Below are 18602 nucleotides of genomic sequence, written 5' to 3' on the forward strand. Positions count from 1 at the left end.
TTTTTTAATTAAATGTTATTTTTTATTGTTCAGATTTTTTAACAGATTGAAAAAAGTTTAAGATTAAAGATAGTATCACCCTAAATGTTTAGTTAGAATATCTCAGACTTCTTAAAAGTTGCATATTTTCATCTCTAATCTTTCATAAAATGGCAACTATTAATACGATTATTATTCATGTGGCCATTTTCGCTCAATAGTGTCAAAAAAGTGTTCCTTTCCGGTCTTTTAATTCCTCCGTGGCATGGCGGATGGTCTGTAACGCCGCAATTAGTGTTTATTTGGAGGAATAACTTCGCTGATATAGCGAAATGGTAAGTTAATTTTTAAAAGTGCAAATATAACTTTAAATAATGTTTATGTAGTGAAAGTTACAAAGTGAAAAGTGTAAATAAGAATATCGCCATGTTAATATCACATCCACGTGTTTAGGAAAGTTATGTCCCAAATAACTGCGATCTAATGTCTTTATGTAAGTTTTCTGGATTTAGGAGACAAGCGAAATGTACTAGTTTAAAAAATATTTCGTAAAGTTATGATTTTCCATGTACAATATTGGTTTTCATGTTGTGTCTTAACACGCTAAGACAAAGTTTAGTATCATTGTATTTTATGTATATTCCCTTTAAATGTGAAATTAAAAAAAAAAAAAATCGTTTAAACTTTTTATTAGTGTAGAAAATTTAGTTTAATTTGAGTTTTAGTCTATTAATTTCATTGTGAAATAATTATAAATTTTAGGTTATGTGCAAGATCTTTTTGGTTACTTTTCGGAAGTAATGACGAAGTACCATAAAGATTTTCACTTAACCTCATATTATGGTAATCTTTTTATATTCGCTTCGCTGATAATGTTTTTTTTTTATTTCCTTAGAATTATTTGTCACCAGTACATATCAAACACCTACTTCCGCTTACAAAATACTTCTATCCCTATTTGGATGCAAATTAACTTGGTTATCATATACCTAGTTATTTAAAAAAACTAGTACATTTTAAGCATATTACACTCTTGGCAGCTCAATAGTAAATTATAAAACAGACAAAAATATTTAAGTTTTCAATTAGAATTCCTGTAGGCTCAATTGTTGCCTGTTACAATGAGAAAGAAATTATTGTTTTTTATCACATTGTAACTTTTATATAACTTAGACTAGATAACAATAGTTGCTAATAGATCCCCGAACTCTTCCTGGTCGAATGTGTCTGCATCTTCCAGGTACAATTTAGGGGTATATCAACATATTCCTTTAGGAAACATCACCGACTTTCATATCAGTGGTGTGTCGACATATGGAATACAATTACATCTTAAACAGATGAAAATGCCTTTCCTCGGTTTCCCAACATTTTCATATAAAATTTTAATAACTATAATTATAGTATGATTTTATATATTCTGTTGAGGTTTGGTAATATCCTGTTAAGCAGAGCAGCCTGACTTGACAAGTATCACACACACATTTCTATCCAATAATGGGAATCTAATAGTTGTGATATGTAGTCCTAATGACAAATTCTACTTCCTGCTATTAAATTGTATATGTAACTTATTTGCAGGATAAACTTATCAACTGGTGAAATAGCCCTTAATATGTAATATAAATAAAGATACCGCTTTGATGTGTCACTCATGCATATCATATATTTATCAATTGACAGAGTCTGTCAGTAGCCCGACCACTCGTGTCGGTATACTCCGAGAAGAGTGAGAAGGTGGCCGATGCCACCATTCCCCTGCCTTTCGTGTTCAAGGCGCCTATCAGGCCGGACCTGGTCAACGATGTTCACGTATCCATGTCCAAGAATGCAAGACAGCCTTACTGCGTGAGCAAGGAGGCTGGTATGTATAGCATTTGAAAATAAACTTTTTTGTTGTGTGACTTAGGACCTGTTGTATAAAAAAATATTTAAAGGTTACAACTTGTAATTATCTATCTACATGTTACATTATGTTATGCTGGTTTATGACTAATATAACCTCAATTTTACTAATAGCTAAGGTATTTTAATTCAAAAGAAAAAATAATTTTTATCAAAGTCATTATCAAATACCACTATCTGTCAGATATTTCTTTTTTCAACCTTTGAATCTGAAATTAGTTCATTGAGGATAAATAGGACCTATTTGTTCCTGCCTGTTCTAATAGCTGCCATTAAATTATGAGAAATATAAGCAGCTTCAAAAGAAACATTTAGTATACTGATTAAGACTCATTCCAAAATATTAAGTAGATAAACTACTCCTGATCATATCAGTGACTTATCTGATGGAGTAACTTATCAGTAACTAAGAATATGAACCTTGTGGCCGATTTACAGTACTTTAGGTAGTTTAGGGGTATGTAATTATTAAAATTCAGTCAAGTTGCGGATAAGCTTTTTATATGTATGTTTAATAAAAATCTATGCACTAATGTCCACATTCAGCGACCGAGTGTCGTTGCGTGTTACTGCGAACGAGTGCAATATTAAAGTGACGATATGGCGTTCTGGGTCCGTTCTGTAATTGGCACGGGTGCAAATTTGTCACTACATTACTTGTATTACATTATGAAAGTACAGAAATCTAGGTATATAAATGAATGTTTGTCTGTAAGTCCTTTATAGAATCGTAAACTATGCATTTGATCATGTCATTATCTTTAGCAAAGTTTTGTGCATGAGGTTACGTTACGTTACGTACGTTACGTTAAGAAATCTTACATTTCGCTCTTATTTTCTGTATCATTGATTGACTTACATTCGGTTCTCGAGCTTATATGACATGTCGATTTTTTACTTTTAAGTACTTCTTTGGCTAATTACAGTAACGTTCATAAAAATTATTTTCATGATTGTATTAAAATCAAAGGTACAAAATATAGGTAATATTTTTGCACTATATTGAGTAAAAATGAATACTAAACAACGATTCGTAACATTTTTCTCCTAATCCAGACGAGCTAATAATTGTGTCTACTAGCAAACGAGAAAAAAAAAACCGACTTCTTCTTTTACTTTGGCTCCCTGAAGGATTTGCCGATATCTGAGTGAAGCTTACTTTAAATTATAAGAACTATTAAGTTAGGACAGGAAACTGCTTTGTGTAAGGCATTGTGGGAGTGGAAATCGTAAGAACAAAAATAATGACTCAAGAGAGTTGAATCCGAAGAAGATCTAAGCCTACAGACAGCGAGAAGTGACTTTGTTTTATACTATGTAATGATATACAATATTGTTTAAATGGTACTAGCTGACCCGGCGAACTTCGTACTGCATTATTTTTTTTTTAATGTAATAATTACATATATCAAAATAAAATATAACCTTTCTTTCAAGTTGATTCAAACTGTACACGGTGTCCAAAGATTAAAATCGGTTTAGTAGTTAAGGAGTCCATTGTGGACAAATAACGTGACGCTTAATTTATAGAAGTATAATTAAAAAGACACACCTCAAACCTTGACTAAATACCAATACTGTTTCCAGGTCACCAAACCAGTGCCGAGTCATGGGGTACTGGACGCGCCGTCGCTCGTATCCCACGTGTACGTGGTGGTGGAACCCATAGGTAAATATTTAATATATAATGTTATAAAATATATAAAAAAATTCCCTTACAATAATTTAGTTTTATGCTAAGAAAGTGAGAATGGCTTACATCATGTGGAAAAGATTCTCTGATCTCTGATACTACTTCTGATACTAATTCACACAGTATAGTACAAAAAAAAACATGGGAAGTTGCTTTCACTTAAAAGAAAATGGCATCAAGAAATGGAGTGAATTTCGCGTAACCATTAGGAGACAAATTAATAATAAAAAATGTGTAGTCCACGCTAGTAGAAGCCAATTCCAAACCCAATGATAAAACCCTGTGACCTTACTTGTATCACGTAAATGTGATATGAGAGTCACTACGGCAGGGTACAGTATTTCCCCTTTATCAGACATATCTGATACAATGTTTTATATGTCTTGATGATTTGGAGGACAAGCTTATTAGTAGCTTTTTTAATGGCTCTCACTAGGATTTAATTCTCATCGGTCACCAACCCGCCTGCCCAGCGTGGTGACTATGGGCAACACACTATTTTTGGCGCGAACTTGTGGAGGCCTATGTCCAGCAGTACTGTGTGGCTACGGTACTAAAGAATATGGCCAACCCCTCTCTTCCCGTGGGTGTCGTAAGAGGCGACTGAGGGATAACACGGTTCCACTATCACCTTGGAACTTAAAAAGCCGACCGGTGGCGGGATAACTATCGCTGGCTTTGAAATACACAGGCCGAAGACGGGCAGCAGCGTCTTCGGTGCGACAAAGCCAGCCCTGCGGTCACCAACCCGCCTGCCCAGCGTGGTAACTATGGGCAAAACACATGAGTTCACGTTATTTTTGGCGTGAACTTTTGGAGGCCTATGTCCAGCAGTGGACTGTATAGGTTGTAATGATGATGTCCAGCAGTGGACTGCGATAGACTGTAATGATGATGATGATTTAATCATGTGTTAGGTTACACATCCGCTACTGGTTTTCACACTAATGGACAGGTCTCACTCTTCAGAATTATTATTACTAGTGGTCGCCCAGTCGTCGAAATTGGACCATAATTAATTTAAATTTTAAGTTTGGACATTATTAAGGTTCTGTGGTCAAAGACTAAACTTGTAACAGTATAAGACTATATACTGTAATAGTAAACAAAAGAGAATATGCATAATTTTAAAAAAAATATTAGTATTTTGCACTCCTCTATATAAACTATAAGTGTGCGAAATTTCATAATCTTTCATCATCATATCTAATATATAAAATTCTCATCTCGTGGTTGTTAGTAGTTAAACTCCTCCGAAATGGCTTGACATATTCTCATGAAAGTATGTGGGCAGGCCTGAGAATCGAGCAACATCTATTTTTCATCCCCTTAAGTTATAAGGATGAGGGTGGGATTAAGGGGGTTAGTAACATATATGGCAAAACAACGTTCGCGGGGTCAGCTAGTTAATATATTGATGCAAATTCTTCTAACGCTCATTAAGAACTGAGGTAGGGCACAGCAGGAATTTCCTGCTCAAAATATGGAGCAGCCCGACTGGGGCCTCGACCTTACAGAAGATCACGGCAAAATAATACTGTTTTCAAGCAGTATTGTGTTCCTGTTGGTGAGTAAGGGTGACCAGAGCTCCTGGGGGGCAACGCGCTTGCGATGCTTCTGGTGTTGCAGGCGTCTATGGCGCTACGGTAATCGCTTACCATCAGGTGAGCCGTACGCTTGTTTGCCGACCTAGTGACATAAAAAAAAAACAAGAACAGTTTGAGTAGCGAGTGCCGGTGTGCAGGTCGGGCCAGGGAGCCTTCGGCAACATGTGCCGCGGCGGCCGCATGTTCGCGCCCACGAAGCCGTGGCGCCGCTGGCACCGGCGCGTCAACCTGCGCCAGCGCCGCGCCGCCGTCGCCGCCGCCGTGGCCGCGGCCGGCGTGCCGGGGCTCGTGCAGGCCCGCGGTGAGTGCTTGAGTCCCCACTCGACTGACGGAGGTTGACATTCTGGAAAACATCACGACAATACCACACTTGCCTGAATAAGCCCATATCGAAATGTCACGTGTATTTATTTTTCATTTTACGGACAAATTCTAAACTGAAAAAAAGTTGGTTGTCTGTAAAGTTGGTTTAGAGGGTGGTGTAGAACATCACCAAGGGAAGGTAGGGAGTTAGAACATAACTTCTTGTTAGTGAAGATCAAATTTTTGGCATCCAGGTGCTGTTCACACTTCGTACTGTCGCTTCAGCCTGTAATATCCCACTACTGGGCATAGGCCTCTTTCCCCATGTAGGAGAAGGATCAGAGCTTAATCCACCATGCTGCTCCAATGCGAGTTGGCGGATATATTCCCTACTATTGGTAACATAGTAGGGGTAGTAGTGTACATTATAGCAACTGGGACCGACGGCTTAAAGTGCTCTCCGAGACACGGTGGGGAGACCCACAAGAACTGCACAAATACCCAGACCACGGCAAACACCTGTATGGCCAATGCAAAAGTTTGTCATGTGCGGGATCGAACCCGCAACCGAAAGCGCAACAGGCACAATCCATGGCTGTGTCCGTTGCGCCAACGCGGCGTCGGCTTCGTACTGTACTAGTTTTTAATTGCAAAAAATCCCCGAAGCCTTCCTGGTCGATTGCATCTCCGTCTTCCAGGTACATTGTAGGGGTATATCAACATATTCCTTTAGGAAACATCACCGATTTTCATATCAGTGGTGTGTCGACACGTGGAATACAATTTAACCTTGTAACATTAATAAAAAAACGAATGTGCTTTAGACCACACTACTAAAGTAAAACTTGATTAGCTCCTACAGTAATATACAAAATGTAACTCTGTCTTTCTATCTTCACTAACTTGTATCTCCCTCTCAACTTCCGTATGCCTCGCCCGATCACACTTTTCGTAACGCTCTCGTCACGCATTCACCAGCTTACTATCCAAGCCAAGCGTGCGTGAAGAAGTGTTATTCAATTAAAAAAAAGTTGTTACTTAGTTATTTTATTTTGTAATTTCTTGCACTGTTTCCTCCCCTATACGAAATTCTTACCATTAGTTGATTGGAAGAGATGTGTGATTATATGCCTATATATATCTTTTAGTTGAAGTATATTGTAAAAGTATCTATTTTTTTTAAACCATTATTAATCTGATATTCTTAATTTGACAGGACACATCATCGAGAAGATCCCAGAAATGCCCCTGGTCGTCTCCGACAAGGTCCAGGAGATCACCAAGACAAAGCAAGCCGTCATTTTCCTGAGACGTATCAAGGCCTGGTCTGACGTCCTTAAGGTGAGAGAACAAATTTTCAATGAAAAGTAAAATTTGTCATTAAAAATGTTAGCTTTTAGTTCCCCGAACTCTTCCTGGTCGAATGTGTCTGCATCTTCCAGGTACAATTTAGGGGTATATCAACATATTCCTCTAGGAAACATCACCGACTTTCATATCAGTGGTGTGTCGACATATGGAATACATTTACACTAAACTTGAACAAGAAACATTTGTATTTTAGCTGATATCCAAAGAATGAGAACCATCTCAGTTTAATTGTATTTTGTTTATGCGTGTGTTTTTTACTCATATTTTTTTTACTGGGTATATGGAATAGTAATTTATAATTTTGTTAATATTCTGCCCTTAGGTGTACAAGTCCCAACGTTTGCGCGCCGGAGTCGGTAAAATGCGTAACAGACGTCGCCTTCAACGCAAGGGCCCCCTTATCATCTACAACAAGGATCAGGTGTGTTTCATCTATCTATGTATATAAATAAAAATGAATGTTTGTCTGTATGTCCTTTATAGAATTGTAAAATATGCATTTGATCATGTCATGATCTTCAGCAGTGTTGTGCATGAGCCGACAAAGGTTTCTGAGTGGGTATAGCTAGTTATTGTATAAAAAGTTTATACATCCATACTAGTATTATAAAGGTGAATTTTTTTTTGTTTAAATGCATTATTATCAGGAACTACTGGTTCCAACTGAAACATTATTTTTGTGTTGGATATGCCATGGGCTGTACGGCTGTATAATATTTAACCGACTTCCAAAAAAGGAGGAGGTTCTCAACTCGATTGTATTTTAGTTTTGGTACCAATTTGACTCAAATGAATGCGGGTGTTACTGCCGGGCACAGCTAAGGCCCTATTCAGGTTAAAAAAAAATAGGTAAAATAGGATTTTCCTTTCCATTTACTCTTATTAAAATATAGCCCATGTCACTCATGGTAAAATCGCGTTCTACTGCTAAGATTTAAAATTGGTTTACTAGTCTCTTCATTTAAATAGGAAATATCTCTTTATAATATTAGTGTATATATTTAAAAATCTTTGATTAAGTGAATATACAATTAAAATTTGTATGAGATCTGTCTTTTGTGCTTTGAATGGGCGCTTTATGTGAGTAATTATCTCCAGGGCCTGACCAAAGCGTTCCGCAACATCCCCGGTGTTGATATGCTGTCAGTCAACAAGCTGAACCTTTTGAAGCTGGCTCCTGGTGGCCATCTTGGACGGTTCATCATCTGGACCCAATCTGCTTTCGAGAGGCTCGGTGAGTTTATATCCATTAGGCTTAATTCAGCCTATAACAATCATTCATTGAGGTAGGACGCAGCAGGAAATATCCAGCTCAAAATCTGGAGCTGCCCGACTGGGGAAGTATCTTGATCTTACAGAAGCACGCATTTAGATTGCACCAATGCGTCGTCATAAAAAGGTTAGGATAGAGTAAAAAATATACAAAAAAAGTAAAAAAAATCCTGAACTACTTCTTGAACTTTGTGTGAAAATTTTAGCAAAGTATTAGCACTAATGTCCACATTCAGCGACCGAATGTCGTTGCGTGTTACTGCGAACGAGTGCAATATTAAAGTGACGATATGGCGTTCTGGGTCCGTTCTGTAATTGGCACGGGTGCAAATTTGTCACTACATTACTTGTATTACATTTTAACATAACTAGTGGATATAACCGAGATGCGTTATATCAAACTAGTTATATTGTTTACAGTCTATCATTCTCTTACATGCAGAAAGTAAGAAAGTGCCTATTCCTAGCCGTGGACAACATGCTGAACCAATCACAAATGCAATTTTTAAGCTATGTGAAAGAATAAGTCAAATAATAGCAGGATACAATAGTTTTTTTATAAAGAAAAAAAATTATTGTCCTATTTTGAGATCACTTGTTATAAAATTTCTAAGTTGACAAAGAAATCAAGCTTAACAAACAAATTTCAAGCTATATTAAACGAAACATCCCTTCCAGATGCCCTCTTCGGCTCATGGAAGACACCTTCCAAAGAAAAGAAGAACTTCAACTTGCCCCAACCCAAGATGGCCAACACCGACCTCACCAGACTGCTTAAGAGCGACGAGATCAGAAAAGTCTTACGCGCTCCCAAGTATGTTGATTTTATTTATATGAGCTACATTATGTACTGTGTACATTAGGCATAGATTTAGTAATTGTATTTGTAACAGTTGAATGTCTTGATGAGTCTTCTCAGCAGAATCTGGTTTTTGAGACGGTGGTTAGCATCACATCAACAAAAAGGCTTGTATGTTTTCCATACCACGAGTAAGGATCGCTATCTATAATAACAACTGAGACTGGATTAGTCTTTGAATTTACATATATTAATAACAAAAAGACAAAAAACCTTAAATTATTGATGTATCAACTAATTTTGTACAATACACAATTGAAGATAATTCAAGAACTACCGATCAAATCTCGTTCAAATTTAAAATGTACCATGACAAGCACCAGCTTTCGAATGATCATAAGAATCGGTACACAAGAATGAAAAAAAATATATATATATTCATATAATAGGCTATAATAATTTAAAATATTAAATTAAAATTAAATTAAAATGATGATAATCTCTTACAGAGCATTGGGTTATGATATAAGCCATGATTAATAATCACGTTGACACAAACTGACATTATTTCCCACAGAACGCCAAATCCTATATATGCAATTATATTTATATACTTATAAGTAATATTAATTATTACAGCAAGCGTGTGGTACGCGCTACTCGCAAATTGAACCCGCTGACCAACTCGAGAGCAATGCTCCGTTTGAACCCGTTCGCTGCTGTGCTCAAGAGGAAAGCGGTGCTCGATCAGCAAAGGAAGAACAACTTGAGGGCACTCGCTTTGGCTGAGAAGCGTGGAGTAAGTAATTTTATATTATTAAATAAGAAAGCAATTTTATATTATTAAATTGTGTACGCCTACGCCTCGCCCGATCGCACTTTTCGTAACTCTCTCGTCACACATTCACCAGCGTATTCCCCAAGTCAATCGTGTGTAAAGAACTTCAAATCTTTTATTATTTTCGAATTCTTAAATGATGATATACTCTTTCAGAGCATTGGGTTATGACAAAACCATGATTACTTATCACGTTGACAATTTCTGACACCCCCCCCCCAATACACCATAATTGATATAGAATCTTTTACTAAATCGTTACTTTTTTCGCAGATCAAGCTGCCAGAGACCGACCCGGCAGTAAAAGCAGAGAAATTACGCGAAAAGCGGGCAAAATCCATAAAATTGGCGGTGTCCAAGAAACCCAAGAAGGCGCCAGTTAAGAAAACTCCCCCTCCACCCAAGAAGAAGGCTGACAAGGCAAAGGCAGCGCCTAAAAAGTGATTTGACAAATAAACTTTATAACTGACATTGGTGTTTCAATTTGATACCTTTTAAATACTATCGAGATTTTGGTGTAGTTGTGGCATAATGTATAAGAATAGTTTTATCAGTACAAAAAAAGTGTCTCAACTCCGAGACAGGTACCTGGAGGATACTTCTTGTTTCATATCACATTATAATTAATTAATAAAATGACGCTTGCTATCCGCTGGTATACTATTATACCTGTATCATAAATAAATAAATATGCTCTTAAACATCACCTCAGCGTCACTGAACGTCAGCGTCAGATGTTTCACACAATTTCACTTCCTATAATTTTTAAATCCACTGGCCTTGTATCGTTTTCTATGGAGTAAACTCTATCAAACAATTGCAAATGTAATGAGTACCAATTGTCAGTAACCATTGTGTCTTAAGCAGTAAAGTCAACAAAAAAGGATTTTTAATATACCAAAAATTATCGAAGGAAGTATTAGAAGGAAGTTTGAGAGGGTATTAATATAATTACCTCGTCCAGGAGCCACACTGGAGCCGCTGGAGAACCACACTGCGTTTCTGATCAGGTTGATGGTCAGCACTAAATATCCGTACCCTATATACCGCTATCTGAATTCCTGATAGACCAAATAAAAGTTGTATGGAAATTTTGGAATCTCTGTTTCAAACGCACAGTAGTTTACAATAACTTCACATACAAATCGTTTTTATTTGGAATTTTTAGCAGGGTACCGATAATGCTATACTTTTAAGTAACTAACAAACATGAATGTTGCTAAGCGCATAACTCGAGAATGGCTCAACCAATTTGGCTAATTTATTTTTTTGTATGTTCCTTAATGCTCACGGAAGGCTTTAATATTTAAAAAAAAAAAATACTCTCAACTTTTAACAGAAGCAGTATCAAATAAAGAAGTAATATGTACAAATTAACAATTATAAGTAACAAAAGAAAACCACTAGGGTTTCTACAATGTAACAGTTCACATTTCATGACAGTTTCCTCAAATGGTTAAATTTTTATACAATGAACCTATTTTAATAATTTTGTTTTATCGAAAGAGAACTTTTTCAGTTTTTTGTTTAATATTATTGTTTTTGATACATTTAAATAATATGATGGTAAGAGATTTATTAATCGAGAGACTGTAAGCGGCCGTTTTCTCACCATATACATTGTTGGCACGATCTGTGTTGAACTGGTTTCTCGTTACAACCCGTGCAAATGTAGTGTGTTCAACACGCTGCCTAAACCTACTATTCCAGAAATTTTGTTTTAGAATACTATACTGAAACTTTATGTACAGTAAATAAATACTTCAGCCTATCGCAGTCCACGGCTGGACTTATAGGCCTGCCAAAGTTCGCACCAGATATCCCGGGTTTCCCCATTCCTATCATCTAGGTACCACCGGAAATTTTACGTAAATCGTTGGTCCAGCAGACCGGTGGACGTCCCATACTACGTTCTCCACTCCAGGACACGTCTGTTCCAGCGGCCATCGGCTCTGTGACACAGATGACCAGCCCACTGCCACTTCAACTTGCTAATTTTGTGGGCTATGTCGGTTACTTTCGTTCTCTCGCGGATAGTTTCATTTCTGATCCTATCTTGGAGAAAGACCCCGAGCATAGCCTGTTGCATTGAACGTTGACCTTAAACTTTGTAATTGTTTTGATTAAACTTGAATAGTCCCTCCGTCAGTGTCCACGTCTCGGCACCTTATGTTACAACAAGCAGGAATATTCGAAGTGAAGACTCGACGCAACCTGCCGTAAGCTTTCCTTCTCGAAGTTGTTTCGGCCTAGTAAATGGTGTGGTGTGGTGTGATAATACTTTACAATAAGTAAAGAGTGCAATTTCATCGTCATGAAATCGGTGAAACAATATTTTTCAATATTCTTAGTTGTAATTAACCGACTTCCAAAAAAGGAGGAGGTTCTCAATTCGACTGTATTTTTTAACCGACTTCCAAAAAAGGAGGAGGTTCTCCATTCGACTTTTTTTTTTTTTTTTTTTTTTTTTTTTTATGTATGTTACATCAGAACTTTTTACTGGGTGGAGCGATTTCGATAAATTTTCTTTTAATCGAAAGGTGGTGTGTGCCAATTGGTCCCATTTAAATTTATTTGAGATCTAACAACTACTTTTCGAGCTATATCTAATAATGCGTTTTTACTTGACGCTTTTTTCGTCGACCTACGTTGTATTATACCGCATAACTTTCTACTGGATGCACCGATTTTGATAATTCTTTTTTTGTTAGAAAGGAGATATCCCAAGTTTAGTACCATGATAAGGAAACCAGGATCTGATGATGGGATCCTAGAGAAATCGAGGGAAACTCTTGAAAATCCGCAATAACTTTTTACTAGGTGTACCGATTTTGATAATTCTTTTTTTGTTGGAAAGAAGATATCCCTAGTTTAGTACTATGGTAAGGAAACCACGATCTGATGATGGGATCTCAGAGAAATCGAGGGAACTTCTTGAAAATCCGCAATAATGATTTTTAATTTAATCGAAAGCCGATGTTTATCATGTGGTCACATTTAAATTTCATCGAGATCTGATAACTACTTTTTGAGTAATCTTTGATAATGCGTTGTTACTTGACTGTTTTTTCGTCGATCTACGTTGTATTACTCGTCGATGTAATTGAAGTCGGTTTTTTTTTCGTTTGCGAGCAAACACAATTATTTTTATGTATGTTACATCAGAACTTTTGACTGGTTGGAGCGATTTCGACAAATTTTCTTTTAATCGAAAGGTGGTGTGTGCCAATTGGTCCCATTTAAATTTATTTGAGATCTAACAACTACTTTTCGAGCTATATCTAATAATGCGTTTTTACTTGACGCTTTTTTCGTCGACCTACGTTGTATTATACCACATAACTTTCTACTGGATGTACCGATTTTGATAATTCTTTTTTTCTTGGAAAGGGAAGTTTGATACCATGGAGTACCATGATAAGGAAACCAGGATCTGATGATGGGATCCCAGAGAAATCGAGGGAAATTCTTGAAAATCCGCAATAACTTTTTACTGGGTGTACCGATTTTGATAATTCTTTTTTTGTTGGAAAGAAGATATCCCTAGTTTAGTACCATGATAAGGAAACCAGGATCTAATGATGGGGTCCCAGAGAAATTGAGGGAAACTCTTGAAAATCCGCAATAACTTTTTACTGCGTGTACCGATTTTAATAATTTTTAATTTAATCGGAAGCTGATGTTTGTCATGTGGTCACATATAAATTTCATTGAAATCTGATAACTACTTTTTGAGTAACCTTTGATAACGCGTAGTTACTTGACTATTTTTTCGTCGATCCACGTTGTATTACTCGTCGATGTAATTGAAGTCGGTTTTTTTTTCGTTTGCGAGCAAACACAATTATTTGTACCTATATTTTGTTCAGGTTAACTTTTGTAGGTAGGACCTAAATAAGTTCATATTGAATATACGAATCGGCGAGAGCATAGTAAAGTAACAGATAAATATCGAAAGGGATCCTGTTATTTAAAACTAGCGGCCCACTCCGGCTTCGCACGGATATAAAATATATGTCATTCACTGAAAAAATGATTAAAATCGATCCAGTAGTTTTGATTTATTCATTACTGCCCGTTGCCCGCACGCGTTAACTTTAGAGTAAAACAATTCTTCTTCTCCTAAACCATGAAAATTTCTTGTTAGGTTAGTTTAGGTTAGTTATTAATCTATGTTGGAATATCTAAAGTTATAGACTACATTTTTACTAATTTACTTTTTACAATATACTTATAGGCACGCTCCCGCCGCCCCGGCCGGCCGGAACCGCCGCAAACGCTACGTCCCGCAATTTTTAAATCTGTAATATCTTCGAAAATATTCATTTAAATTATATGCTGTAAAGGGCTTTATAGATCTATATTAAATCAACAATGTATTTAAGGTATTTAATTAGATTAATGCTGTATTGGTTGAAGTCGCTTCGAAAATTAGCCATTATTTGTCGTAAAAAGTAAATGACAAAAAAATGTTATTGTGGGATATCCATAAGAGATAGACATATACCATAGCGGAATTTTCTGTAGACCTTTTCAATGTGTACAATACTTAGTACATTATTTTGATAAATCTCGTAGGGTTCAGCCTGCGTTTGCAATGTAAGCGGAAAAAATGTAATTATTTACGACATCACATTAGAAAACTCAAATATAAACCTTCCTCTTCGATCACTCTATCTATTAAAAAAAACCGCATCAAAATCCGTTGCGTAGTTGTAAAGACTTAAGCATACATAGGGACATAGGGACAGAGAAAGCGACTTTGTTTTATACTACTCAGGGTTTCTAGCAGCCACCACGAGATGGAATTGTGGATAAGTCTTCAGAAAGCTTTTTTATACAGTAGTTGAGAGTACACAAGTGATAATTGTGATGGAAAACAAAAAAACCGACTTCAACTAGTACAAGTAACACAGTGAATATTAGGGATAACTCAAAGAGTTATCGATTAAAAAAGAATAATCAAAATCGGTCCACCCAGTAAAAAGCTGAGGGAGTTATTAATTATGTTTTATTTTGGTTTTTTCTCTGTTTCTTAATTGTGTTTTTATTCTGCTGTTTAATTGTATGGACTTTGTCTGAAATAAAATTATTATTATTACTAGCGGTGCCCGCGGCTTCGCCCGCGTTGAAATTAGTGTGTCACAAAGTTTTGTCGGCAAACTTCCAGTGAAACTCTCATCAAAATCGGCTTAGCCGTTCCGTAAACCTTCCTCTTGCCAATGGTGGAGCCCTCTCTACAATGTTGAAACCGCATGAAACACGTTCAGTAAATTTTGAGCGAATCGATTACATAAACTTTTGGGGACTTATAATACACTAACTGTTGCCCGCGATTACGTCCTCGTGGTTATGAAGATATGTATTACTATTAAGATGTTTAACGCAAATTATTTTTTTTATTTCAGTCACTTGAAATGCTTATCAAACTGAGTAACTTTTTAAAAGGCACAATTTAGTATAATTTAATAGTTATTTTTATAAAACCTCTCACCACATCTCACCTCATACACCACATTTCTGGTTTTATTTTCAGGCTGTATATGTTTCATACAAACTATCAACCCCAATTAAACCCCCTTAGCGATGGAATATCGTAAAATCCGTTCTTAGCGGACGTCTGCTAACTATAATCTACATCCCTGCCAAACTTTATCTTTGTCCAACCTGGATGGATAGACCATCCAGCGGTTTTTGAGTTCTCGTGATGAGTGAATCACTGACCTTTCTCTTTTATATATATAGATTACAATGCATTATTTGGACACCTCCTCACCATCTATAGAGCATATATTTTAAATTTCAAGTCTCTTACTTCAAAAACATAAGACTTTCATTCAAACTTCCGACCCCCGTTTTATCCCCTTAGGGGTCGATTTTCGTAAAATTAGTTCTTAGTGGATGTTTACACCCCATAAGGAAACTACCTGCCAAATTTCAAGTTTGTAGCTGTTATAGTTTCGGAGGTTTCGTGATGAGTGAGTCAACCTACCATCCCCCGTTTTAACTCCAAAAGAGAGTTGATTTCTATAGATACATTATTTGGTCACCTTTCTACCATCTATAGAGCATACATTTTAAATTTCAAGTCTCTTACTTCAAAAACATAGGACTTTCATACAAACTTCCAACCCCCGTTTTAGCCCTTTAAGGGTCGAGTTTCATAAAATCAACTGTTAGCGAATGTTTACAACCTATAAGGAGCCTACCTGCCAAATTTCAAGATTGTAGCTGTTATAGTTTCGAAGATTTTGTAATGAGGGAGTCAACCTACCATTCCCCGTTTTAACCCCAAATAGGAGTTGATTTCTAAAGATACATTATTTGGACACCTTCTCAATATCTAAAGAAAGTACATTTTAAATTTCAAGTCTCTTACTTCAATAACATAGGACTTTCATACAAACTTCCAACCCCCGTTTTACCCCCCTAGGGGTCGAATTTCGTAAAACCCATTCTTAGCGAATGTTTACGCCCTAAAAGGAGCCTATATGCCAAATTTCAAGTTTGTAGGTGTTATAGTTTCGGACATTTCGTGATGAGTGAGTAAACCTACCATCCCCCGTTTTAACCCCAAAAGGGAGTTGATTTCTAAAGACACATTATTTGGACACCTTCTCATCATCTATAAGGCATACATTTTAAATTTCAAGTCTCTTGCTTCAAAAACATGGGACTTTCACACAAACTTCCGACCCCCGTTTTACCCCCTTAGGGGTCGAGTTTCGTAAAATCCGTTCTTAGCGAATGTCTACAACCTATAAGGAGCCTACCTGCTAAATTTCAAGTTTGTAGCTATTATAGTTTCGGAGATTTCGCGATGAGTGAGTCAGCGTACCATCCCCCGTTTTAACCCCAAAAGGGGTTGATTTCTAAAGATATGTTATTTGAACACCTTTTCACCATCTATAGAGCTTACATTTTAAATTTCAAGTCTCTTACTTCAAAAACATAGGACTTTCATACAAACTTCCGTCCCCCGTTTTACCCCCTTAGGGGGCGAGTTTCGTAAAATCCGTTCTTAGCGGATGCTTACGTCTTATAAGGAACCTACTTGCCAAATTTCAAGTTTGTAGGTGTTATAGTTTCGGAGATTTCGTGATGAGTGAGTGACCTTTCGCTTTTATATATATTATAGATTATATTAAGACCTCAAAAAAAAAATGCGGTCGAATTGAGAATCTTTTTTGAAGTAGCTTAAAAATATGATTCGCAATTGCTTACTGATTTATTTTAATTATTCATTTAATATTAATACCAACAAGATGTACACTAACTAACGTAAGCAGGGAAGAGTACCTATTTGTTTCTACAAGTTTCATTCCCAAGCCTTGTTTTATATATTATAGGTTTGTACACAGATTAGTCAAAAATAAAAATAAATAGACGTAAAAAACACCCACATCTGACGTACCTAAATTTTAAGGGTTTTAAATAAAACGAGAAAAAAAATGTTTTAAAAAGCGAATGTATTTCAAACAATAAAACGATGTCCTTAATATAAACATGCAATACAAATAAACTTAATATTTCAATTTATCACTTCAAAATAATACAATAATTACAATAGTTCATCGTAACGCAATTACGCATATCAAACTTGAATAAAAAGTAATTACTATCAAAAAATCAATCATCTCTTCACCAAATAATAACAAATAATTATAATTATTAAAAATAATATTTAATTTTTCTTGATATACCTAGTTGTTTTCTTGATATACAAACGAGACGCATTACATTAAACCACGTACATTACATACCATTTACGAGATATGTACAAAACATCAGTCACATAGTAGCGGCAGTTTAGGTCCAGCTGTAGACCTATCTGGTGACCAAACTAATGCCTCTACTCGACTGATTATTGTATGAGCGTCGGCGCGGATATTGAGCGCTGGTTGGGAGTGAGGTCGCAAATAGTTTTGTTTAGTACGACAATATAAATAAATGCAATGTGAAAGTATTTAGTTCTCACTAATATCTCTATGTTGAAGCAGAGTTGGGTCAGCGGTCCGTATCCGTGGCGATAACTGTATATCTAGTAGATGGTATGTAGTGTGTGTGGTTTGATGTAATGCCTCGTTTGTATCTATACATCTTTATACCAGAATGGAGTATTTCAAATCATTATTGAGCATAATTTTTTCATACCATAACCAATGTCTTATATATTAAGGTTTTAACCTTATAAATTCACATTTGCATAGGAAATATACATACAGTTTAAGTGTTCGTAACTAAATAACTTTAAAATTTAAAAACATAATAACTGTAATGAATTTATAACAAATTTGCTCAACATTATCATAAAATGTCATGTTAATATTGAATGTATGAAACACTTAAAATATATGCATATTCCCTTGACAGTAAATTTTTTAAAGTATTTGTTGTAATACCTAACTAATATTTAAATATAATTTCATTACTAAGCTATTTCAGCAGTTGTGGATAACGCTATTCGACGGACGACGATATCCACCAGATAAACTTTTTGATTTATTATTCTTGTTTACCATCGAATCACTGTATTTATGACATATTTTTATTCGCAAATATGCAGGGTCGGATTAAGGTAACTTTATGCCCCTAAGAAATCTTCCCCTATCTTAAGTGAACTCAAAGAAATAATTGAAATTAATTTTCGTGTGCTCGTTTTTTCTCCGATCCCTAGACGGGATGCCCTAAGCAATTGCTAAAAGCTTCTTCGCTAATCCAGGACTCTGAATTTGAACTTAAATCTTGTAGTTTATTAATTGAGGGGAAACAGATCCTAATGTTCTAGCTCCCGCTGTTGAAGTTTAATCGTAACTAATTTACAGGATAAATTTA

At 36.0% G+C, this 18602-nt stretch overlaps 1 protein-coding gene across 1 annotated transcript; it reads left to right on the forward strand.

Annotated features, from left to right (window-relative positions):
- Positions 1-218: 218 nt before the first annotated feature.
- On the forward strand, positions 219-10236 carry LOC123666287 (60S ribosomal protein L4). The gene is made up of 10 exons (XM_045600450.1): positions 219-314; positions 1663-1843; positions 3472-3553; positions 5322-5485; positions 6704-6828; positions 7181-7279; positions 7957-8092; positions 8809-8944; positions 9569-9728; positions 10041-10236. The coding sequence occupies exons 1-10, from the start codon at positions 312-314 to the stop codon at positions 10209-10211; spliced, it is 1257 nt and encodes a 418-aa protein (XP_045456406.1). The 5' UTR covers positions 219-311; the 3' UTR covers positions 10212-10236.
- Positions 10237-18602: the final 8366 nt, after the last annotated feature.

The sequence above is a fragment of the Melitaea cinxia genome, chromosome 25 (assembly GCF_905220565.1).
Source record: "Melitaea cinxia chromosome 25, ilMelCinx1.1, whole genome shotgun sequence".
NCBI classification, from domain to species: Eukaryota; Metazoa; Arthropoda; class Insecta; order Lepidoptera; family Nymphalidae; genus Melitaea; species Melitaea cinxia.